We start from the raw sequence: 25,477 nt of genomic DNA on the forward strand, positions 1-25,477 counted from the left end.
TGGAACAATTTGCGCACGTTTCCAGCATTCTTTGCATCTTCCATTTCTTCGACCTTTCGGGTCCACCAAGCTTCTCGGTCTGCGCGGACACTCAGTTTCACCTGGCGTCGGATGATGCGCCGGGTGGAGTTGTGGTGGCGACCAGGTGGGATCTGTCGCCCGGTCTCCAGAAAAGACACGGTTCTATCAGAGATCCAATGCTTGGATGAGGTTGGCTGGGTTGTACCGCAAGCAGACGCTCCTGCTTTGAGTAACTCGTTGGGTATTTTTCCCAGTGGCCGTTTATATCCGACACCGTACTGTCCGGCAGGCATTCGGGGAGCTAGTTCTGATAGTTTCGTTTGATTTCTGGGTCAACTAGCTTCTCAGTGGCTAAGCGAGGTTTGCGCGATTTGCCGGAGAGGGACGAGTCCTGGGGTCCAAGTAGGGTGTCTGCCGCTGTATTCACGAACCAACACTCTCTGGCCTTCGCTGAATGAGCGCGCAGTTGCTCCATGATGCCGGTTGAACTGTTTCTCCACCTTACCCACAAAACAATTACTCGAGCGAACTGAACACACTGATAATCATAATGGTGGTGGAAAGTTGAGTGAGTATGGTGTAATGCTCTACCCTCCCTTCACCTAGCACGGCTACAATGGCTGTTGTCCTGGGGTCGTTGAGGTAACTATTTAGAGTGCAATGTTTCATTGTGGCCACTTCTGGAGTAGAAACAAAAACTTAGCAACTTATGAATGTCAGGGATTTACGTTTCGTCCGCCTGAAATTTCTGAACGTACCAGCTACTTAGATTATGGCCGTAAATAGAATATCCTATTTTGCACGTGGGATAAACTTTCAGTTACACGTCGGGTTGGTTGTGGGCAAGCGCTGAGGACCAACTCATCATTGGCGTGGCGATTCGACACATGGGATTTTGTGGTACAAATCTAGGTATCGCAACTAATCAGTCTATTTACAGTGGTGTGACATATATTGTTGCTCCCGAGTGTATCAAACGTCCTCAATCGGTATGGCAGTTTAACAACAAAAGGGAGTCCATGTGCATTCCAGTTGGTTTGCTTTACCTCAAACACCTGATTTACTAATGGCGCACCATTCATCTCCAACTGGGGAAATGGTGGTAATGTTCTCCGTGCTTCTCATTCATTTCGATTGGCATCAAAGGCACTCCCACATTAATCCTAACTTCGCTCCCAGGTTCTTCTGTCAACTTTCTTACTTTCCAGTCAGTCTACCGAATATTTCTATCCATCGGGGCCTTTCCATATTGCATACTCATACTCCAACTATAGCCTCCTTTTGCCGTGTCCCATATCCTAACTTCCAGTCAGTCCAAGAGCAGTATCTCCAGGTTTGCTAAACTTCCATACTTTCTGCACGTTTTACGGACCGCGTTGTATTTCTCCATGTACAGGTGAAAAATAGTGAACTGAAAGACCTTTTGCCCTATGGATTTGGGATTCACCACGCAGGAATGAGCCGTGTGGATCGTACTCTTGTTGAAGATTTGTTCGCTGATCGTCACATTCAAGTTTTGGTCTCCACTGCTACCCTTGCTTGGGGCGTTAATTTGCCAGCCCACACCGTAATTATCAAGGGGACTCAGGTAAGCATTCTGAATGTCTTGATGGGTAGCTCAATCAATGCAGTTTTCCAGAGTGCTACCTCTGAGTGCTTGAGTTTATTACTAGTATTTTTAAACCGACTAATTTCCCAAATCGGTTTTTGGCGGGTATCTGTTGTAGGTTTTAATCAATTGTATCAGCAACTCAGATTTACTGTTCACTGCATGGTCATTTCTGAAAAGATGGCCTATGGTGTATAAGATGACCTGTACATTTTGGTCGTGGCGCTCCCATTTGGGACCCAGGAAAAGAATCCCAGGAGTTTCTTCCGTGTTTATTTGAAATCAACCGTACTTTGTGCTTGAATGATGTCTCGCACTGCTCTCGTGTTGCTTCAGCTTAAATAACAACTCAAGATACGAACACCGATTGGACTCTATATACTGAGTTGAAACATTCGTCCAACTTTTTTATCTCGCTCCATTGTAAATGTTCTCCCTTTGCAGGCAGTTCCCTTGTTTTGTGAATTGGCCACAGCTGTACTCCCACAAGAGACCACTTTTATTAGGTCATTTGAGGTATAGTTTAATCGACTTCCCCTGTCTAGACTTGAGCAACCCTCGTGCTTCCTTCCGGTATGGCAGCTAGGCACCGAAAGCGTGCTACAGCTGAACGATTTTTATTTATTTATATTTTATCGAATAGTTTATTAAATACGTTTTCAGCCTGTTCCTTCAAATTTGTGCCACTATGTTTCAATTGTGTGCATACTAGATAGCTGTTTTTAAACCCACCATTGTTCATAACACTTTTATCTCGCATTCCCACAGATTTACAGCCCAGAAAAAGGTCGCTGGACTGAATTAGGTGCCTTAGATGTTATGCAGATGCTTGGACGTGCTGGTCGACCACAATATGATACAAAAGGTCAAGGGATTTTGATAACTAACCACACCGAACTTCAGTACTACCTCAGCTTGATGAACCAGCAACTGCCCATAGAAAGTCAGTTGGTTTCCCGTTTAGCTGACTTGCTGAATGCCGAAGTTGTTCTTGGCACTGTTTCCAGTATTCGTGAGGCTGTCACATGGCTGGGGTACACCTACTTATATATCCGCATGTTAAGGAACCCAAGTCTGTACGGTGTGCCTGAGGGAAGCGAAAAATCTGATCCTTGGTTAGAACAGTATCGACGAGACATCATTCATACAGCCGCAGTGGAACTGGACCGTTGTCAACTGATCCGATACGATCGAAGGACTGGCAGCCTCCAATCCACAGAACTTGGACGAATCGCTTCTCACTATTACTTGACTCACTCGACCGTCTTGTCTTACAATAAGCTTTTACGCCCCGGATTGGGTGAAATTGAATTGTTCCGTGTATTTGCTGCCAGTTCTGAATTCAAACATATGATGGTTCGGCAAGAAGAACGGTTTGAATTAGCCAAATTGCTTGAACGCGTACCGATTCCAGTGAAAGAATCAGCAGAAGAGCCGTCAGCCAAAGTCAACTGTCTTCTGCAGGCCTACATTTCTGGCCTGAAGTTAGAGGGATTTTCGTTGGCATCCGATATGGTGTACATCACCCAATCAGCTGTTCGACTGATTCGGGCTATTTTCGAAATAGTGCTCCATCGTGGTTGGGCTGAACTCGCCGACAATGCGTTGACTTTAGCCAAAATGATTGAGCGTCGTATGTGGGAATCCATGTGCCCGTTAAGGCAGTTCAAGAAATTACCAGAGGAAGTGATTCGTAAGCTAGAAAAGAAATCCATCCCATTCGATCGTCTCTACGACATGAATCACCATGAGTTGGGAGAGTTAGTTCGAACCCCCAAGCTGGGCAAACCGCTACACAAATACCTACACCAGTTGCCTCGTCTGGAAATGAGTGTGCATGTTCAGCCAATTACCAGGGCGGCTCTGCGCGTCGAATTGACCTTGACTCCTGATTTCAGTTGGGACGAGAAAACACATTCAACTAATCAAGCATTCTGGATCTTTGTGGAAGATGTCGACGGCAGTACTATCCTACACCACGAGTTCTTCGTGCTGAAGCAACGATATGCAACGGAGGAACACGTGCTTCGTTTTGTAGTCCCTATATTCGATCCACTACCGCCACATTACTACATTACAGCTGTATCGGATCGATGGATTGGTGGTGAAGTTACCCTCCCTGTTTCGTTTAGACACTTGATTTTGCCGGAGAAGACTGTCCCTCCGACTGAATTACTGGATTTGCAACCTCTACCGGTTACTGCACTGCGAAACAAAGAATTTGAAGCACTGTACGCGGATCGTGTTCGCGTATTCAATCCCATTCAAACTCAAGTGAGTCGTAGTTCAGTAACTTCGCCTACATTGAAGTACTGGGTGTTGTTTTCTTCATATGCTACGTTTTACCTGATAGTTTGTTTTACTTTATCATCATCGATGGCAGCACGCCGGCAGTAAATAATACCGTTCAACTGTCATAAAGTTATGAAGGAAAAGGGAGGGCTTGATCTAAAGGAGGGAACGGTCAGTACCGAGATGGCTACACTGTTGGTCAGCATTGATGTAAGAGTATTTGGGAATCGTGTGAGGTGAGACGCCGGCATTGGGACTGACCCGACGCCTTTGCGAACCTCATCGAACGTGGGCACATTATATGACAGCAGATAAACTTCAACTAGGTAATCCGGCTGAGGAGTAACTGCTTGCTCGCAACTGGAATCGATTTCAACCCGTGTGCTGTTGGACTCAGCCACGTGCGAGGAGGATCCTTCGAAACCCAATCAGGAAGACATGAAGACCCTGCAGTAATCAGTTTGAGTGTGGCTACCTTCATTTCGCATTTTCATATCATGGTCTGTTCCCTGCAAACATTCCTTCGACAAGGATATGGACTGAAAAGCAATGTTTTCCTTGGCATGCAGCACTTTAGCACGTGTAGCACGTTCCTCAATCGCATTTATCCGATGAGCTTAATTTGCTGTTTTAATGACTATGCTTTATTATGCACTATTTCACGGCCAACATATGGTTGCCAGCTAATGCTCGCTTTGTCGCTAGGACATCGATGACCAAACGTTTGAACATGTTTGAGGGCCTCAGGTCTTAGGGGCAAAGTTCCGCAACAATATAGTGAAACGGTTTATGCAGCCGACAGCGACTGAATATTTGTTGGGTTGCATACAACCGAAGTAAACTCTCCCGCTTAACAGGCTCGTAGCTACTTAGACCAAGTCTAAATAGCCCACGTGTATGGCAAGCAAAATAGCAGTTTGGTTGATAACTTCCAGCTGGCCTCTGGTACCGGTCGGTAGCAGCATTCAACCAGTTTGTATGATGTATGCTTCCTTTGTCAGCTTTTCGGAATACTTCACGTACGTCCTAGTTGTACTATTGTCACCCTCGTATTTCAGGTTTTCAACTCGCTGTACAATTCTGATGAGAACGTAATTATTGCCGCTCCGACTGGCACTGGAAAGACCGTGTGTGCGGAACTAGCTATTTTCCGTCTAATCACTACCACGGCTGCATCAGGACCTTCGGAAGCGGGTAGTGGTTGTCAGGCATCTGGTTCGGGTATTTTTCGTTGCGTTTATGTCGTACCACATGCTGAACAAGTGGAACAACGCTACATGGACTGGTCTAGTCGATTCGGTGAGAAACTTGGGAAGCGTGTCGTTCGGCTTACTGGTGAAACTTCAGTGGATTTGAAATTGCTGGCTCGTGGTCAGGTAAGCCACTATGAGCATATGAATTTCATTTCCCAAATGTAAAGTAAAACATTCGAAGTGTGGGCATAGGTGGCTCGCCAGGTGGTGTACATAGTCTAGTGGGCCGTGCAGTTGTTCGGCTATACGATCCAGTGTGTGGTCGTTTACTTCAGTCGAGTTTGTTACTGAACGCATACTGTGACCCAGACAGCTTTTATCTCCAAATTATTGTCCTTGAGCATCATCAGTGCATGCGTGATTTCTCTTCGTGCTATTCATCGGCGCTTTTTCATTTTTGAACGTATCTTGACGACACACCAAACATACTGCTTAAATCAAAGTGTGGTACGTATTATATCCGAAGCAAGTCTGATGGAGAAAGCGGATTAGCAGTGCAGAGGTACGCCAAATGGTCTTAGAAAGAAAGAACGCTCTCGTGGCAGATGAATTACTCACGCTTCATAGGTTACGCTGGTTAAGTCGTGTACTCCGCCTCACGCGACCAGTTCCCGACCTAAAGCTGTCGCCTTGTCGTGGTGGTCGGGCTTCTGTGCTGCAATGATTCTGCGGGCTATACTGGCTGCAACTCAGTTCCTAAAGTTTCAACCATACCAGGAAGGCCAATGGGGAGCAACCTGACTAAGAACAGCGAGTCGCCATACTGCGAGTGGTCGCATTACGAGGCGGGCTGGAGATGAAGTCGGACTGTCCTTTGCGATAGATGTTTCCCCCAGGCGACCAGCATGTCTATATTTATGGAAGTAGTAATGCTGCCTTCCCCTGGGGAAGGATGCGTTAGAAAAGGTCGGCCCCAAAAACGGCACACTCCGATCGCCCTAAGGTTGACCGCGACCGCCGGCGCATTATCCAATACGGTCGAACTACTTTTTTAAACCAAAGAGTCCGGTGCTGCTCAAAAGGCAGCCACATCAGAAATGAGACAGCAATGTCCTACTCTCTGCCCCCTCTGGCCAGGCCGGCCCCCTACAGCCAAGTTAATCAGACCATTGAGTCATTGGCTCCGGGAAGGGTTCCTCAAGAAAGCCCTAACAACCACTGTCTCGCGGTCCAGACTTTTGAGTCAGAGGCTAGGACAGGGTCCCCGAACAAAACCCTACGTCCACCCACTGCCTTGTGAGTCAGAATGAGTCAACGGCTCAAGGTGAGGTACCTCAATTAAACTCCCTTCGTCTGCCTTGGCTAACGGGAGGTACCATTTGGCCTTGCAGCTCTTCCTCTTCATTCCCTTTCAAACCATCGTCCAATGGAGTGCGATCAACCCATCTGCTAACCCCGCTGCCACTATTCCATGTATCACCTGTCGCCCAGAATAATGAGCAAAACTAATCACTTACTAGCCTCAGTCGATCTGATCCCCCACTGCAACGTACTCTGCCCACTGCCCGTACTCTATGTCAAATTGGGCAACAGCCATCCCTTGCTGAAACCTTATTTTTCCTCTCTATCGGTGTATGTTGTATCTCCGGAGCACCAATACAAGACCCCATTCAGTTGTGCTCCTCAAGCCACTTAGGACGATCCCATATGTTCCACATCTCGCTCTTCGGTCATACCGTGATCCTTACACAATGGCTCACGGTATTTATGATGCCTTCAGCCCCAAGGCTGAAAGCCGGATCTCAGTAAACCGCGACTTTTGCGCCGTGTGGTTGTCTGGCTCCATCAGTATTAAAACGGGTCGATGTGGTAAACGGTGTTTGTTTGTGGTATAAGCAGACACCCCGACAGCTAGCAGTTCTAAGACTGAGAAAAACGAGTTTTATCAAGATCTGTCATGACCGCTTCGGTCGGACGTATATAGTTATCCTGGCGGGTGATATGAATGCCCAAATTAAACGACTATTTCCGGAAGTGGCATAGTTAGGTTGTCGATTTGGAGTCGATGCTGAGCCTACGGATAACGGAGAGTGGCTTCTTCAGTTGTAATCGTCTGTTCCTGGCCGGTACGAACTTCCAACACAAATGCACACAGCGAGCTACTTGGAGGCCAACTACCACAAGACAGTCGTGAACTCAATTGGACCAGATGGCTATCAGTTGCCGATGGAGAGCCTCACTTAAGGATAGTCGTTCCTTCTGGGGTACGCAACTTGACTCTGATCGTGTCATCGTACGGGCGCGCTTAACACTTCGCTTTCCGCCAGCCCTACGCGTGCCAAAAGAAAGCAGCTCCGTTCATCGTCTTCGACAAGTTTCAGTTGCTGAAGAGTATCGAGGTAATCTGGCTAGAAAGCTACTGGAAACGCACAGTCATGTGGATGGCGAAGATTGCTTGCTCGCTGATGGTCTCTCCTCGTATGGTGACCAAACGTTTGCAAGCCAATTGACAAGCTCGGCGTTCACGTCAACAGCCACCTGATCAACAACCAATACTTGGAGGATGAATGGGGGCGAGTTAAAAAAGCAATGCTCTCAGCTTTCAGAACTGTTTGTTCAGCTCATCTGACTCGACTCAATGAACACTGGATGTCTTCAAGATCAGCAGGTGTCATTGCTGCCAGATAGGCCATACCAGCAACTCGCGACTATGATGACGCACGCAGGTCCCTCAAACACCGGATGATCAGGTGATCGAAGAATGGTTAAGAACGCTGGTGGATTTTGAAGACCCAGGAGATGGAGAAGGCTTTCGTTGCAGCAAGAAGCGCGCCCTGTCTCAACTGATTCGATCAACGGGTCAAAAGAAGGCTGATGTTAGTGAGACAATATGCAAAAAAGACGGAATAGTAATTCACTCCCTCAATCGTCGTCTTGAGTGGCCGAGCTCTTCAAAGAACAGTTTGCCTGGTCTCCTTGAACACAACCGCTGGAAGAACCAATCGGGCCCGAATGAAACGGTGACACCAACCCACCATCATCAACCGAAATCCAGCATGAGATTTCAATCCTGGAGCGCGACAAGGCACCTAGCCCGGTTGGTCTGCACCCCACGCTATTCAAAGAAGTTTGGGAGGTCCTGGTGGACAATCTGACAACCATACTGTAGAAGATTTGGAACAAAAACAGAACACGAGCCGGATAGAGCCTCTGGACCGTCATCCCAGTTTTTTTTTAAAAGGTAGCAAGAAAGTCATGTGAAAACCATCGTGGTATCAGCCTGGTATCCGTCGCGTCTAAATGCTCTACGGCATTATTTTGCGCAGGTTGATGGATTACCGGGGGAGACAGATTCGTGAGAATCAAGCTGAGCTTCGCCCTGGTCGAGGATGCATCGACCATATCTTTACCTCGAGACAAATCCCTGAACAGCACCACTCATTCAGGCGTCCAACGGTGGTCGGTCTTTATGGATTTGAAGGCTGCTTTCGGTTCGGTTGATCGTCAAAAACTTTGGCAGTGTCTGGCTACGAAAGGTGTCCCTTCCAAATTTCTCTTCCTTATGAGGGCACTGTGGGTGCGTACGAGTATACAGGAAGCTCTCACCTGAGTTCACCACGTCCACTGGTGTAGGACACTGTCCTCTTTCCCCTTTCCTCTCTAACTTTGCTATTGATATGCTGCTCTAAATTCCTCTACTGTTTCTGAAATCTCGGGAGTCGAAATCTACCCAGGGCGTCCTCTCACAGACATTGAGTATGCAGACGATATTGCTGTCCGTGGTTCAGATCCTTCCCAAATGCAAACGATTTTAAATAACCTAAAGAACTCTGCCGCGTGGTTTGGCACTTCACACCTACAAAGTGTAGAGTGCTGCCACAAGTTTGGGTGGGATCAAACCCACGCCTCATGCTTGCAGGCCAACCAATCGACGTGATGGATAAACTTGTTTACCTGGGCAGCTATATAAGTTCTGGTGGACTGGCCGGGAACTAGATTACCTCTCCAATTGGAAAGACCAGATCATCTTTTGCCAACCTCCAATACCTATGGCGCTAACGTGACGTGAGCTTGTCTGTTGAGAGAGGAGTTTACACTGCAGTGGTGCGATCCATACTGCTTTATGGATCAGAGTCGTGGCCCCACGCGCGGAGGACATACGGAAGATGTCAGTGTTTGATCATCTGTGTCTCTGCAGCATTGGTCAGGTCTGGTGGAAACATCGTATTTCTAATGCTGAGGTAAGCCAGATGTTCTTGCGAAGAAGGAACTCTCCCGTGATAGATGAATTACCCACGCTTCATAGGTCGCGCTCGTTAGGACATGTACTTCGCATGCCATAATACCGTCTGCCTTACAGAGCTGTTTTCGCCCAGCCCTGTGCCGAGTGGAAGCGACCGGGAGGTGGAAATTGTATGACCGGGCAACGAAGTATGAAAACACTGACCAGTAAACTTGGTCGGATGAACAACTGCCGCGTCCCTGGATGGGAATCCCGGTGGTTACTGACATTGGCGAAAACGGCCCAATCGCGCAGTCAGTGGCGCTCGTGCACTAAAGCTATAGCCTTCAATGCGTAGCTACACAATTTTTGAACAAGCTGAAAATGCCTTCGCCTCCAAGGCTTGGTTGTATGTTTCACTCCCGTTTTCCGGTAATCGAAACTGCAGCAGCTCGAACCGATGTGCCTATGGCACACGGCTTATAGCTGATACATTGAAAGTGACTCCGCTTGCCAGAAGACCGCCTGCCTCACAGAACTCTTTTTGCCCACCACTGCTGAGTAGAAGCGACCGAATGGTGGGCAGGTGGAACTCGCAAAAGAAATCGCCGAGCTGTAACAACCCTCCTGTCCCACCCGAAGGAAGCGGGAGGGCTGAGGTACTGCCAGGTTGCCCAAGTTCAGACAGAAGTCTAGATGCAGAGACCGGGTTCGAACCATGGACTTTCCAGTCAGTGAATTCGCGCTCTAACCACTTGAGCCATTTCGCTCCCGGCAACGACCTGGCAACGAAGTACGAAGACACTGGCCAGTAAACGTAGTCGGTTAGGCAATTGCCGCCTCCCTGGATGAGGACTTGGGGACTCAACTCACAAGTGGTTAATGACATTGGCAGAAATGGCTTAATCGCGCAGTCAATGGCTCTTGTGCATCAAATCTAACCAGAGGTATCATCGCCTCTGAGGCTTGGCGAGGTCTTGGAGGCCTTGTCCCGTTGTTCCGGTGATTTAACCTGTAGCAGCTGTAACCAATATGCCTACGGCACACTGTTTATAGCTGATAAATTGAATTGAATTCAAGGTGTATTGGTTGATAGTTCGAGCACCTGTGAGGACAAAAGTCACATGCGACAAGCCAAGGATAACTAGAAAACTAGGTTGGAAATTGGCATTTGACAGTAAACATGAATGCCATTACAAATAATCCCAAGCTGAGGTGAAGTCTTTGGTATCAGTCGTTGTATTTTGTATGTTTTGTTGTATTTTGTCGTTGTATTTCAGCTGTTACCAAGCCTTTCGGTAGTCCAGGCTATTTTTTTAACGAAGTTCTGTCGTATTATTCGGCTGTAAGATTTAGTAGCGAAAATCCATGTTTCCATGTTTTCTAGTCAAAGTGAGAGACAGTCCAGTTCCCTGAAGTCCTCACAAGTCGGGATTCGTGTCCATTCCTGATTACCAGATATTCTAAAAATTAGAATGTTTCGGCATCTACCAATGCTCAGTTTCGTTTACATTTTATGCCGATATTGCAGATTATCGTTACTTCTCCAGAACACTGGGATGTTCTATCCAGACGTTGGAAGCAGCGCAAGAACGTGCAAAATGTTAACCTCTTCATCGTCGACAATTTGCACTTAGTGGGCTCAGAATGCGGTCCTGTGTTAGAAGTAGTGTGTTCACGAATGCGCTATATCAGCAGTCAATTAGACAATCCTATCCGTATTGTAGGCCTGTCTCACAGTTTGTTGAATGGCCGCGATATTGCCAGCTGGCTTGGTTGTTCATCCGGAGCCACTTACAACTTCCCCTCGGCCACCAGATCCGTACCGTTGGAGTTGAACATCGTACCTTTCAATATTCCTCATCAGGCATCGCGTTTGCTCGCTATGACCAAACCAGTATTTCAGTTGATGACACGCCTTGCCGTAACTCCAAGTCCATCTGGAAGTCTTCAACCCCTTCAGCGGAAGCCAACCCTTATTTACGTTCCAACGAGAAGACAGGCACAGCGCACGGCATTGGATTTGATTACCATGTTCGCAGCAGCCAGTTCATCATCCGGAGCAACATCAAAGTTCGTGCCGATATCTGGCCATTTAGAAGAAGCGTTATCACGAGCTGCGGATCAACTGGCGGATCATGCATTGGCAGAAGTCGTTCGACATGGTGGAGGTATAGCTTACCTACATGAGGCTGTTTCCAAACCCGATCGACGTCTGGTCGAAGTATTATTCGCCGCCGGAGCCTTGCACACTGTCCTGGTATCACGCGCCCTGACATGGTCATCGGCGTCGACCAGCCCCCTGCAGGCTTATTTAGTTATCATAATGGATACGCAAGACTATAATGGCAAGATTCACGCTTATGAGGACTACCCCGTCGCTGACCTGTTGGAAATGTTGGGTCATGCTAACAGACCCAATGTGGACTCGGATGCCAAGGCTGTTGTACTGTGCCAATCTGGAAAGCGCGATTTCCTCAAAAAATTCCTTCACGATCCTCTACCGGTGGAATCGCACTTGGACCATGCACTTCATGACCACTTCAACGCTGAAATTGTGACGAAAACCATCGAAAACAAGCAGGATGCGGTGGACTATTTGACTTGGACGTTCCTGTACCAAAGAATGACACAGAATCCAAATTACTATAACCTACAGGTAAGATATTGCTACCTGTACTCGGTCGTTATAGCAGAGTTTGTTTTGTGACTCGTTTGTTGTTCGTCGCGCCGCGACACTTAACTGGAGGAACCGAAACTCGTATCACCGAAATGTCGGGATCACACCTATGACCTCATCGCGACTTCGGGGTTGTGTTCGCACACCTGATGTCCGTTGGTGTCCACGATCGTGGTGCAATTCGGTCGCATCTTTGCTGAATTAACCAGCACTCGAACACTGCTCTGCAATTTGATGGTGCGCATATAAAATTCATACTGTCTGTGGTTGTTTCTTCACAGAGTGGTGGACCCGGTATTGTGTCATCCATGTCTGTTAAACTCAAAGTTGACTAAGAGGTGGTCTCTTCGGGTGTAGTGCTTTGTGGATTTTCGGGTTTTTGATTTTAAACGAATCAGGACCATGCATTGTGGTTCAATAAACCAGGCATATTGACAGTTCCCCATCCAACTATTCGCTGCTACCTACACCGACAGCATACCGTCTGTGTGTAGGCGCATACGTGCCGTGCGATATGGTCAGTCACTAATCAGTATTTTTAATTGACAAAATTGCTGCTACTGCCTTATTGTTTCAGACAGCGAAACCTATTAAGTCTCTGAAATAGGGTTTTAGAATGGTTTATGCCACCCGTACTCATCACAATTTTTACCCATTTTAATTGAAAGGCTGTGGGAAAACTTGTCACCACTTAAACGTTCAACTCCTGTTGGTCTGAAGATTATGTGAATAAGATTCTGTGGCGGAAATGGCCAGATTTTGCTGGTCCGAGAATCCAACAGCCAAGTTAGTTTCAATGATCTGCAGGCTAACGCCCAGCCCATTCCCACTAAATTGGCCGGTTCTCTGTTGATTTCGAATCGTTGATAACTTTGCACACCGCACAAGAGGTTAAGTCGTTTAGAACAAGCAAACTCTGGCGTTATTGTTGTCATTTGGACAGGAAAACTAAGAATTCGCCTGATCACCAGACAGCACCGTTTAAAAAAATAATCTTTCAGCTGTAACACCCTTTTGGTGCCCAGCTGCCATGCCACCCGAAGGAAGCGCGAGGGCTGGGATACTGCCAGGCTGTTCAAGCTTAGACAGGAGCAGTCTAGATGCAGAGACCGGGTTTGAACCATGAAACTTCCGGTCGGGAAATTCGCGCACTAGCCGCTAAACCATCTCGCCCCAGTAGCCTATATCGTGTGCTGAACAAGTTGAAATCATGTGCAATTCCCAAGTCAGAATTTTTACGGCTCCATAATTTTGTGGGTGCCTATAACCAATAGCGATGAATCACCAGCATCAACACTGTGTGTGTGGCTGTGTGGCCTTCTGTATATGAGCATCAAAGGGGAACTATTCCCGGTGTAGTGCTTTTCACTAAACATTAGTGAACAGACGAGGTGATAAAACCCGGTCACACGCTATTTCGGGCTGCCTCAGAGCTTGTGAAGTGAAGAGTCTTGTCCATTTTGATGAAATCTTCCATTCCGGCCCTTTCTACTTACCTTTAGGGAGTCACACATCGTCATCTCAGCGACCATTTGAGCGAACTGGTCGAAACCACCCTGGCGGATTTGGAACATTCGAAATGTATCTCGATCGACGATGGAATGGACTTGTGCCCACTCAATTTGGGCATGATTTCTGCATACTACTATATTCAGTACAATACCATCGGTAAGTTTCGTAGCTTCTGTAGTCCCTTTTTCCCGATTCCGCAGGAGGGTTCCACTTGATTGTAGAAATCCCCGAAAAAGGTTACCCACGGCAACCGAAACTTCAGATCGTAACATCTCGCTCAACTACGTTGTTTTGGATTGGAAATTTCTTTATTACACAAAACATGGCGCTCAATCTCTGTAGTACTCTCCGAGCCGAATTTGGTCCTGAACTCCTAATTTAAACCGATGAATTACGCTGTACGTACCAAGCACTATGTGATAATATCCTTTTCCCAAGAAGGCCATCACAGAAGAAGGTGACACTCCCCCTTCTCTGGTGGCGGCATTTTCACAATTATCAGTAGCTAAGTAGTGACTGATGGTATGTTGTTTTCGACTTTCGCGGAGTGTTATCTCTTCCCTTAGTGGCATTCCATTTTCAGTGGTGACCTTCCACGAGAACCGGTGTGTGAATAGTTAACTGGAGTGGCTTGCAGCTTCAGTTGTAATCTTCCAGTTCTCCCAGCTTCATTCTTACTTCCTCTAGTTGTTAGAGCGAATAATAGTTGAGTACGTGTGCATATTAGTCCGTCCAATAATAATTGTCCTCCAATTTCTCTAGTATTATTGGCTATTTTTTGGGAAGGGTAAATCCTATTTCGGAGGATGCACACAATCTTCCCTCCGTGGGACTTCCAGACACATCCACTAACCGTAATCTTTCAGGACGTGGCAATGCAGAATCGGCTGGTTGGAAATGGGACGATTCTCGTTACAATCAGGTTATATGTTTCCAGAATATATTAGCTGTTTAACCAAATCTTCGTTCGCACATTCTGCAATACACCGATCAATTAGTTCCGTACTTCTATCGTGCCCCTCAACCTGTTGTGGTCGATCACGGGAACAGCATTAGATTTCTGTTGAAATACTGTGCCGACCAGCTTGAAGACGAACAAATGTGCTCGTAGTGGAGTCATGCGTTGCTGAAATTGTGCAATTCCTCCCCAGAGTACGACTCGGGTTTGGATTTTCGCGATAGTGCCATAAGAACTGAACTCTTGGACTGATTTGACTGTGCGTCACAGGGAGAAAATTCCTGTTCGAACAGACTGGTAACTTTTTTTGCACGAAAATATTTATGAAATCCCTAGTGTCAGTGAAAGACGGTGATTTTCACAAGTGCAGCTGTGCAGCCTTTGTCTGCGCAATTTGTACCCCGTATCAAAATAGTCATGTTCAATTCGTCTCGTTGACTTTATTCCCTGGGTCAGCTTGCACGGATCGTTTGACCATATTCTACACTAGTAGCACCTTTTCACCTCTTTGTTTTCCTGCATTGTTCCGTAGACAGATAGTTCTAGTCGAGACTACCTAATCTCCTAATTAATTCGGTTAAAAGGAGTGACTTATATCTTAATGAAAGTTTATCTCACATCAGGGGTAATTGCCCCCTCTGTGTGAGAACCTGGATTTGTTACAGTAACAGGTCAGAATTCCACTTTTGTTCTTCCAATTTCGCTAAAACCAATTATGTACTAGAAATGTAGCCTAGTGATGATTGTGCATTATTTTGCACATGTGTGCGTCTCGGGCGCGTTTAACGAGTGATGTCTGCTACCACACTATTCTGTATACGCATTGGGGGTTTCAACTCTTTGGTTGTTACCAAGTGGTAATCGGGAATTATGGACCATCATTCAGACATGCAGATGGCTTTAGGACTGTCGCCTCCTGTCCTGTGCTGTCGGGTCTACGCGAAGTTAAGGGCGCCACTCTGGTTGTAAATGCGGCCTGGTTCAAGCAGCGTTTGGCATTACCTATCCTGTGCTGAACTCCATCGGTATAGAGTTCGATGTGACAGCCAAATTTCTTAGAAAATATCAACCTACTATGGAGTCCAAACTCTGGTTTATTGCTTTTGCTGATTGTTCCAAGCATAAAAATCATGCGTCAATCTTGTAGCTCATTTTTGCTTTAATTATTTTCCAACCGTGCCGTTGAGATACGTCGTCGGGAATAACTATATCTTGCAATTGTACAACTTCGAAGCACGCTTGTTGCTGCCAGCGTTGGTGACTGTAATGCCCCCAAGAGCAGTATAGTCTGTCTCTCTAATTTGCAATTCCCAGTGTAGTCATGGTGTCTTATAGGGTCGCCCCACCCTGTAGACAAAGGTTATTCTTGATTTTGATTATCACTTTGGATTATCTTGCTCCTTCCTTTTCAGAGCTCTTCAGCTTATCTCTAACTGGGAAAATGAAAATTCGTGGTTTACTAGACGTGATCAGCAATGCGTCAGAATTCGATAGTCTGCTGCCAGTGCGCCACCACGAGGATGCTCTGTTGAGACAGCTCTCCACCAAGGTCCCACAAAAACTAGCTCCTAAAGCCAAGTTCTCCAGCCCTCATGTCAAGGCGAACTTGTTACTCCAGGCGCATTTGTCACGTTTACAATTACCGATTGAGATGCAGTCGGACACTGATCGACTTCTTGGTTGTACGGTCCGTTTGATTCAGGTAGGCTTCGCACATCTCAGTGCACTAAGTCGGTTCGTATTTGGTTTCGGAGCTAAGATTTAAAATACTCTTCGCTGTTTCCTGTGTGTGCGAATGGAAACCAACTTGATCACTGTGCTGTAATCCGATGTTACTTGCGTCCTGCTTTCAACCAGCGGGAATTTCATAACGCTCTGCAGCCATATGTGAGGTCATGCTCTTGAACATGCTGTCAGTTAGCGCGCCATTGAAAATCCAAGGAGCGGTATTAGGGGTTGTGGAACATTTTACATATTTTGGAAATTGCATAATTTTCGGTTGTGATGTGACGGATGAGGTCAATGCATCGATCTCTCAGGCCCAGGTCGCGTTTGCTAACCGTTGCAAGGCACCGTATCCCTGAATCTCAGGCTGAAATACGGGCGGTTTCGTTGTATCTCTATGGGGCTTAGCAGCGCAACTGAGACGTCTTTAGGCCTACAATAACTGTAGCTCGTAGGAGTGAATCGGCAATAATACAATTAGAGAGCGAGTTGTGCAACAGGGACTGCAATCGAAGAATGTTTCCGGAAGCTGTTGTGGTTTAGCCAGGTTTTGCGTTTCCTGAAGAGAGTGCTGTTTTACGTGTCCATTTCATGATGGCACAAGCATAGCCTTTGACCTAACAGACGAGTATGAAATCGATCATGAAATGTCTGGGCATCGCCTCCAGGATGGTTCATAACGCTCTGCAGCCATATGTGAGGTCATGCTCTTGAACATGCTGTCAGTTAGCGCGCCATTGAAAATCCAAGGAGCGGTATTAGGGGTTGTGGAACATTTTACATATTTTGGAAATTGCATAATTTTCGGTTGTGATGTGACGGATGAGGTCAATGCATCGATCTCTCAGGCCCAGGTCGCGTTTGCTAACCGTTGCAAGGCACCGTATCCCTGAATCTCAGGCTGAAATACGGGCGGTTTCGTTGTATCTCTATGGGGCTTAGCAGCGCAACTGAGACGTCTTTAGGCCTACAATAACTGTAGCTCGTAGGAGTGAATCGGCAATAATACAATTAGAGAGCGAGTTGTGCAACAGGGACTGCAATCGAAGAATGTTTCCGGAAGCTGTTGTGGTTTAGCCAGGTTTTGCGTTTCCTGAAGAGAGTGCTGTTTTACGTGTCCATTTCATGATGGCACAAGCATAGCCTTTGACCTAACAGACGAGTATGAAATCGATCATGAAATGTCTGGGCATCGCCTTCCAGGATGGGATCCGCGTGACCCATCCTACCTGCAGATCATTGTCATGGGGTTCTAGTCAGTTTCTTTCTAGATTGTTCGAATGAGGTGTAGGCATCTAGAAATGGTTGTGGTAGGTTAGGACTAAACATCTTACCCATCCACTTCTATTTTTTCTTCACAGTAAAGCCTTCAAATAAACTTGGTTGTACGATAGCACAGCGTCATTGTTGAACACTGGTGTCACGTTATCGATGGTGAAAATGATGGGTGCCTTTGCCTGTCTTCATGGATCCATAGCTGACGTTCCAAGGCAGCTCCGTTTCTAAGACGTATTGTGTTGCCCGGTACACAAACAGAAGTTTAGAACCTCACGATTGTTGTACTACTTTTGCTGACTCACAGATGATTTGGGCTTCATATTCTTAGTGCTCATTACACTTGGAACTTTTCCACTGCTTCCCTAAGGCTTCCATTTTCTGTGTTCCTAGGCCTGTGTAGATGTCCTGTCGAGTAATAGTTGGCTTGGACCTGCTCTGGCCGCCATGGAATTGTCTCAAATGGTCACTCAGGCTGTGTGGCACAAGGACTCATATCTTCGTCAAATACCGCATTTCACAGCCGAACGTATTGCTAGGTGTCGCGAGTCGAAAATCGAGACGGTCTTCGACTTGATAGAGATGGAGGATGATGCGCGCAATAAACTTCTGTCGGATCTCACTCCGGCACAGCTGGCTGATGTTGCCAGGTTTTGCAATCGGTATCCCAACATCGAAATAAATTACGACGTCGTGAACTTCACAGGGATAAATCTTAGCAAAACATCAGTGAGAGCGTAAGTTTTCTCGTTTTTATGAACTCATCACTGTTTTTCGGATGTTCCCTCTCAGTGTTTTCCGGAATGAAGTGACTTTTGATCTTCCGGAACGTCCACTGTCAACTCTATTTTGTGTGGCTTAGCGGGATATACCCGATTTATAAGAAATCGACGAACTCTATTTATCTACGGCAGAATTCTTAAATTATCAATGGGTCACACTGCTCCGCAACTGTTGATTAGCACCGTCCTCAAAATTTAATCGGTTGAAGAAAGAACGCATGGTCCCGTTGTCTACTCCTTGCACACGTAAAACGATTGGAATCCTGTTACAAGTATTTGTTTGTCTTAGTTCGAGTCTTCTGAGATGTAGTCTTGTGCTCATCTGGTGGTTACTTCGACAAATTAGGACGTACCAGATGGAAGTGCTCTGGATGCTTCACCTCAGGGCGAAAGAATATTTTACTAGTCAACAGCCTGGCACACCAGGTCATTTCAATGGAAGACGGAATTCAGGAAATGAAAATGTGGCCCCTCGGATATTTACTAATTAGTGTGGGGAGAAACGTGTCCAAGGTGAGATAAGAATCAATGAGAAAATGATATGGAGAATGTTCCTTCTTGAGGGCTACAGTATGCTTGATAGGAAGAGTTTACCCTATCAAGCGCCATGGCATGTGGTTTTCATAGAATCTCTGCGTGCCCAATAATTCTTTTCATTCCATTCTTAAAAACATATGGATGAGGAAAGAAAACAGTTAAATTCATCCCTATCCATACATCGTCCTGCACTTGCATTGTGTTCCATTATTCGGTATATCCTGTCTATAATGCTTCAAAATATGACAAAATCAGTAAGTGCTGACCCTACAAAGTCATTCCTAGATGCGGATGTACTCATGTTGCGTCTTGGGTATCCTACAATGAAACACCCGTAACCCCCGAAGGCAGATTGTTGTCAATAATGGAAGGCGGTCTAACGTCAATTATTGAATACCATGTTTTGGGATCTGTGGTCCTAATTATGCTTGTTTTTTAATGGGAGGAATTGACTTCACTGTCTACTGGTTCATTTGGTCGGGATGGTGCAAGATGAATGAATGATTTTAAAAAAACCCTCAAACTCAGCTACCTGGTTTAGTCATTCATCAAGGCTTTAGGTCGAAATCTAGGTATCGGAAACTCCTGGTGAAATTAACTGTATGCTGATGCGAATAACTGTATTGAACCGCTGGTAACATTAGCTGCCAGTGTCGTTGAACGAGTGAGAGATCGTATTTCAGGAGACGTCGCTCGGTAGCTTTGTATGTGTGTGAAGTAACCCAATCATTTGACCAAGTGTTTCCTAATAAGTACGATGTGAATCAGCTAGGAAATTCAGAAACCCCCGACCTTGAGAAAAACTTACTTTAGACTTAGGGCATTCCAACGCGTTGCCACATATGTTTGTGAATGTTTTCCTAAACACCCAAAGGTGTATCAAAACTGTTGGACGATGTGGACAGGCGCAAGTGCCTTACATTCAGAGGTTCCGTGGCATGAGATATGATTTCACCAAACAGAATAGCATTATCGAAGGTGATTAACAGGTTCGTGAGTTGGGCACCTTAAAATTTACAAGGGCGAGCGGAATTTTGACCAGTTATGATGATGTAATGTGTATGTACAACGTCTCGTAACCGACCTGCCCCTATTGGTCCATTTTTCCATCCATTTGCCCTATTACAGTGGTGAGACCCTGACTGTGAACGTTTCGCTTGAACGAGAGGAGGATAATGTTGGTCCCGTTGTCGCGCCATTTTTCTCTCAGGTAGTCAATCCATTGACCAGTGCTGATTGGTTATATTTTAGTTTTATTGCTTTCGGCCTTCTCTCTGAGTAAACCGGCTAGATTTGAACATTCTGAAATTGAAACGAGTGCGGAAATCTACACAGGCCTATGTTGTTGCGCAAAAGGCGCCTACTACAACCTTCCGCTATCACATCTTCCGTAGAGCCGTTCTCCGAGCATCTGGAGGCTGTTTGTTTATTGTTTCAAACCTAGAGGGTCCGTTTCTTCCCACCTCCTACGTGTTTGAAGTGGACTTGCCTGTACGTATGCTTTAGAGCTGGGATGGCTCAGTGGTTAAGGTGCGAACCCTCTGATTAGGGTCTTGGTGGAAACCTTCATCGGTAGCTGAAGACACTTTCCAAGGTGGAAGTCTGTCACAGTCAAGGACGACCTGGTATCCGCTAGCTGATTCGCATATCCTAGGACTTATCTTCCGAATTTCAGTTACCACAACCCAAGGTAACATCCTTATCCCTTCTTTCGTTTTCGTTTATGGTTTTCTTGCTGAAGGACGACACGTGTCCAAATGACCTTAGCCTCGGTTCATTGCTTAAAGTACTGGCCAAACCACCACCATCCCAATTGCAAATAACAATAATGCATCTCGGCATTTAGCAGAAAAGCATCTAACTTGATTGTGGACCGCCGTCTTGATTCCCTGGTTCGTGTCCTCATTTGCTCACCTGAGCGATGTGTAATTGCTGACCACAATTGTGCAGTTAAGTGTGGTAACAGATGTGTATTCGTTATTCCTCTTTACTGATTATTAGACATTTGGGTGTATCTCGACGATTCTCGTCGGTCGTTGGTCTTGACGGAGGCATGTTGTTCATCCAGTTGTCCATCTGAACCATCAGTCCTGTTTCGTCCTGGAATTACTTGCCCCTACAAGCCCGTCGTCCGGACGACTCGGTGCACAGTACATCTAAGATACTAACCCACCTGAATTTCCAGTCATTCTCTGGATGTATCAGATTTTCTAATCTGATTTCAAGGGGGAACCGTTCACCTAACGAAGCTAATCTCGCAGATCTGCACCTTTTCAGGTGCTTTGAAAATTCAACATATTTAAATTCAACCGGAATTTATTCTCATGTCGCAGTTCATTCGGTTGGCCCTGGTTAGGTTGCTTTGTTTCCGTAACTTGGCATACGTGAGATTGTGAGGTTTCACTGTATTGGATTAAAGTTCACAATTTTTCATGTCTTTAGCCTCGTGAGGAAGGCTGGTGGTTGGTGATTGGGGAGCAGAGGACAAATTCGCTTGTTGCAATCAAGCGATTGTTTGTTTCGCAGTCAATGAAGATCCGGTTGGATTTGACTGCTCCAACCCATTCTGGACGGCACGAGTTCACCCTATTCTTCATGTGCGATGCGTATATGGGTTGTGATCAAGAGTACAAATTCACCATCGATGTGCGCGAAGGAGCGAGTGGTCGTTCTCATGCCGACTGAATGTTTTCAGGCTGTTTTGCCGCTTTACCAGCCCTTAATACATCCAAGACTTGTGCCCTTTTCAGCCTGTTGTACATTTGCTCTGTATGATAAAGAACTTCCATTCTCACCTCTTGGGAACACATTTCAAGTTCACCCTGGTTTGTTCGCTTCTGCAGTGTCGTCCCGCGCTGCCACATTAATGGCGGTCTTCCCCTTTATATCACCAAAACCATGCTACCGGCGAATAGTTAATCAAACGTGGGGCCAGTAAAAACCAAGCTTGGTTCCATAATTGTGGTTGTATTAGGCGTAATTTTAATGGTTGTGCATGTTTTGAAGCACGGGTCCAACTCCGAAGCCTCTGTTCGCTGTGTAAATCAACATTTTCGATCGATTCTATGATTCTCCGTTCAGACAAGCGTTCGACTAGGGGAAACCCGCTCATTTGCAAATTAAACTGCTTCTAACGGAGACTGCTTCATTTCCAGTTGGTGAGGTTCTACAACTGAATGTTCTGCAAAACGTCTGTCTCACGTTCCGTTTGGCACGATATATGGGATATCAAAGGAAGGATAATGTAATTTGCGAATGGGCTTATTTGTCGAGTTGCTTGCTACCTGATGTTCAAGTAGGACAATGTTGATGGAAGCTCGGATGGTACACCTAAGGGGTCCAAAGAAGGTCAAAAGTGGCAGTTGGCTGTCGAATAGTTTTTAGCAGGGACTAATATCAGGACGATCAGTCAGCACTGGTCATTGTTGAGCAATAACGTAGGTCGTATGCGTACTGTGTGTCTCGCACATCGATAAACTGTAGAATCGCGTAAAAAGGCGTTCGCGCACGCCACATGAAGAGGTGTGACGTGTGCGACCAGACAGGATTAGCCATTCTTTCTTGTAGGATGGAGAGTGCCACTACTTTTGTGTTCTCGATCACCCTAGTGCATAGTAGTTTACTTTAGTTTCGTTTTCTACACGGACACGGTTCACAAGCTAATGTGGTTGAGTGTTTGTAATTGCACCAGATCGTTATTTGACAACGCACGTGAAAAATCATCGCGGTTTATTTACATTTGCGATGGACCAATACTGCTTCCATAAATATGAATGCGCCATTTTCGCATTGTGTGGCAAACCGTACAAATTTATCTCCAGGCCGTCTCGTACCACAATTTCTCGAAGTACAGAGACCCTCCGACGTCCGCCTTATTTTAATGTTTCCGCTACCCTTGAAGCCTATTGAACTGGCGTCTAACCATTGTCTTCTGGATCACCGTAGAAGTAATGCCCGACATTCAAGGACGTCATGTAGTAGTAGACGTGACCAGTCACGAAGATACTGTATCTTACGTCGTTGTGACGTGTGGCACTCGTAGAGTGGCATACCAGGTTGGCCAATGGTTAGAAATCTGACGAAAACGGTCACGTGGTCCTCCAGATGGTGGTTAGAACATGTGACGCGACTTGTCCGGTAAAAACGGTAGGACACATGGACATCCCGGAAACCACCACTGCATTCGGTCGGTTTTTTAACAACAGCTCTGGCTGGGGGCACGAATCTTGTTCTCATGTAGGTGTAGTTCCCATGGCAGTATCCCATTCCACGCAAACATGGCATGTGGCGTTTGATCACTGCACGAATGCGCAAGCCTCGGGACACGTTCGCTAATTAGAGACACCTGTGGAGCAAGTGGTGTCCCTGAATCCCAAGGAATATGTGTATCAGATAACAATACGGGCCGCTTTTCTGTATGGCCTGTCCGAGTGGGGGTAACTGTGACGTTTTTATTTGTTGGACAATCGTCTGCTAACCAGAGGTTGTTCGGTTTGGTGTCGGCGATTTCCTAACGAGGTAAGTAGAGAGCAAGTGTTCGGCTATGCAGGGGGACTTCGATCGAACAATCTGTCCAGTAACAGCAGCTTCGTTAGTTAGATCATGTACTGCGCGTGCCGAACCATCATTCGCCCAAGAGTGCTGCTATCCGTGTAGAATTCAGAGTAGCGAAAGCAGAGAGGTGGCTAACCCTTGACAGGTAAGAGGGATATGAAAGAGATCCCAAAGTGTCTGGGTCCTGTAGGTGCTACCCGCATTCTATGATGGGGGCCGCGTGTTCCTTACTGATCCTCGTTTAAGACGCTTGAACGGTGCTCTTCCTGTCAGTTTCTAGCAAGATTGCCTGAATGAGTGTCTGGAGGTGGATACACGTCGGAATAATTGTAGTAAGGTAGCATTAATTCCTCTCCCCGCTCAATGTTTCCTTTACTACACAATAAGACCCAAATAAATGATTGTATTGCACGAAGCGCCATTGTTGAACACTGATGCAATGCTCTCGGTGATGGGTAGCACGTATGTCCGTGAAGAAAGTGTCTCAGCAGACTCCCAATTGTCCAGGCGGCGTAAAAGGGCAGACGGTATCGGACATATTTGTCGTACAAAACCTGGAAACATGCTCGTACTCACAGTAATAAATGGTGGTGTGAGATGGCTCCTGGGTCTACTTAGACCAAAACGTACTGGACGGCCGGTGCCTCGTGTGCTGCTTTTTATTAGCAAATGCGGATTGTGGGACATGCCGCTTGCTCCACAGGTGTCTCGAATTCGCGAATGTGTCCCGGGACTTGCATATTCGCACGTTAGTCTCATTTCTCACTAGCTTCAAAACTACCACTTCCAACATTTTAAACGCTCCATAACTTCGGATACATCGACTTGGCTCGCATGTGGTGTGTTCAGGTACTGGAGTCCGGGTACATTAGTCTGTAGGTTGTGGGTACAGCGTTCATACGAAGGAACGCTATTACTCTAGCCGGTTCATCTTCGCCTTCCCTTATTCCACGGCGAGAACGATGTCGTCTCCTGCATCTGAGGACGGACCCGTCAAAAGATTTTAATGCGCTTTTGAAATCCAGGAACAGGGCCAATTCTATGCGTGACTTTCGAGCACCTTAAGGAGTGTGCAGACTTGTCCAACGCAACCCCCACCGGGTCGGAATCCTGCCTGCTACTCTCCAGTCAGTGTTTGACATACCGCCATAAGACGACAAAGCACATGTGATGCCTGGTGTCTCATTACGACCGGGGTCAAGCTGACCCCCCCTGTGGTTACCGCATTCATACGGGTCCTTTTTGGAAGGTGGACACCATGTCCGAATTGCCTCGATTATCTAGACCCATCTCTTCTCAGGTGCACGCAAACAAATGAAGCGAACGCTGCCTGAGCACTTCAACGTCACATTTGATCAGCGCGAGTGGAAGGTGGTCCTGTGCAGGACTAGATTGCGCCTGAAAGATCATACGCAGTCATAAACCCCCAAGGCCGCAGGGGGTTCCTTATACACAGGAGCAAGTGTTTTCCAGATTAGCTGTCAGCGAGTCCTTTCAGACTACAAAAATTTCCATAGGCTACTCCGGACACATAGAAACGTACACTTTTGAGCAACTCATGTATTCCGGTATGTTCGGATATTTCTATTGTAATCTGATTTAACCACAAGTCAAACCCAAGCAAATGATTAGTACAACTATAGTCACGTTGGAAGATTTAGCAGCTAGCAGCATGTGATCACCAATATACCAAACGCAAAAGGCCTATTTCATTAACGAAAACGCCAAGCAACACCGCCCGTAACTTGCGGAACCATCGGGAAATGTCCAACGCTTTGGGTTTTCGCACGTGTGGGCCGCCGGTCGAACATAGAACCAGTTGCTCGCCCTCCATTATCAAATCCTCTTCCCACGAATAAACAACATGTCCTATAGCGGTTACTTTTCATCTTATTTAGAATGGCACTCGTGAAATGCAGATCTAGCAGGGGATAATATAAATAGGTTTACCTCAACTCGTAGGGAACGTGCTGATTGAGGAGTGATCGGGTCGTTACAGCCTGAGCGCGGCAGGCAACAACATAAAGAGAAAGAAGGTACAACCAACGGGGCATGCTTACTACGTGAAAAGTCATCGCAATAATGATAACCGAAAAAACTAGGTCCGACTAGTTCAA

The 25,477-nt window shown here is 46.4% G+C and overlaps 1 protein-coding gene across 1 annotated transcript in view; it reads left to right on the plus strand.

Moving 5' to 3' along the window:
- T265_11628 (hypothetical protein) overlaps positions 1–21,697 on the plus strand; it is a gene marked incomplete at both ends in the record, with an annotated part of 41,848 nt that extends 20,151 nt beyond the window's left edge. The window contains 9 exons of the mRNA XM_009178332.1: positions 1,418–1,609; positions 2,399–3,904; positions 4,981–5,298; positions 10,869–11,996; positions 13,520–13,685; positions 15,900–16,189; positions 17,881–18,224; positions 19,935–20,016; positions 21,249–21,697. Of these exons, the coding sequence (XP_009176596.1) occupies positions 1,418–1,609; positions 2,399–3,904; positions 4,981–5,298; positions 10,869–11,996; positions 13,520–13,685; positions 15,900–16,189; positions 17,881–18,224; positions 19,935–20,016; positions 21,249–21,491 (4,269 nt within the window). The remainder of the gene's footprint in view (positions 1–1,417; positions 1,610–2,398; positions 3,905–4,980; positions 5,299–10,868; positions 11,997–13,519; positions 13,686–15,899; positions 16,190–17,880; positions 18,225–19,934; positions 20,017–21,248) is intronic.
- Positions 21,698–25,477: the final 3,780 nt, after the last annotated feature.

This window comes from Opisthorchis viverrini, assembly GCF_000715545.1.
Source record: "Opisthorchis viverrini unplaced genomic scaffold opera_v5_548, whole genome shotgun sequence".
NCBI lineage: Eukaryota > Metazoa > Platyhelminthes > Trematoda > Opisthorchiida > Opisthorchiidae > Opisthorchis > Opisthorchis viverrini.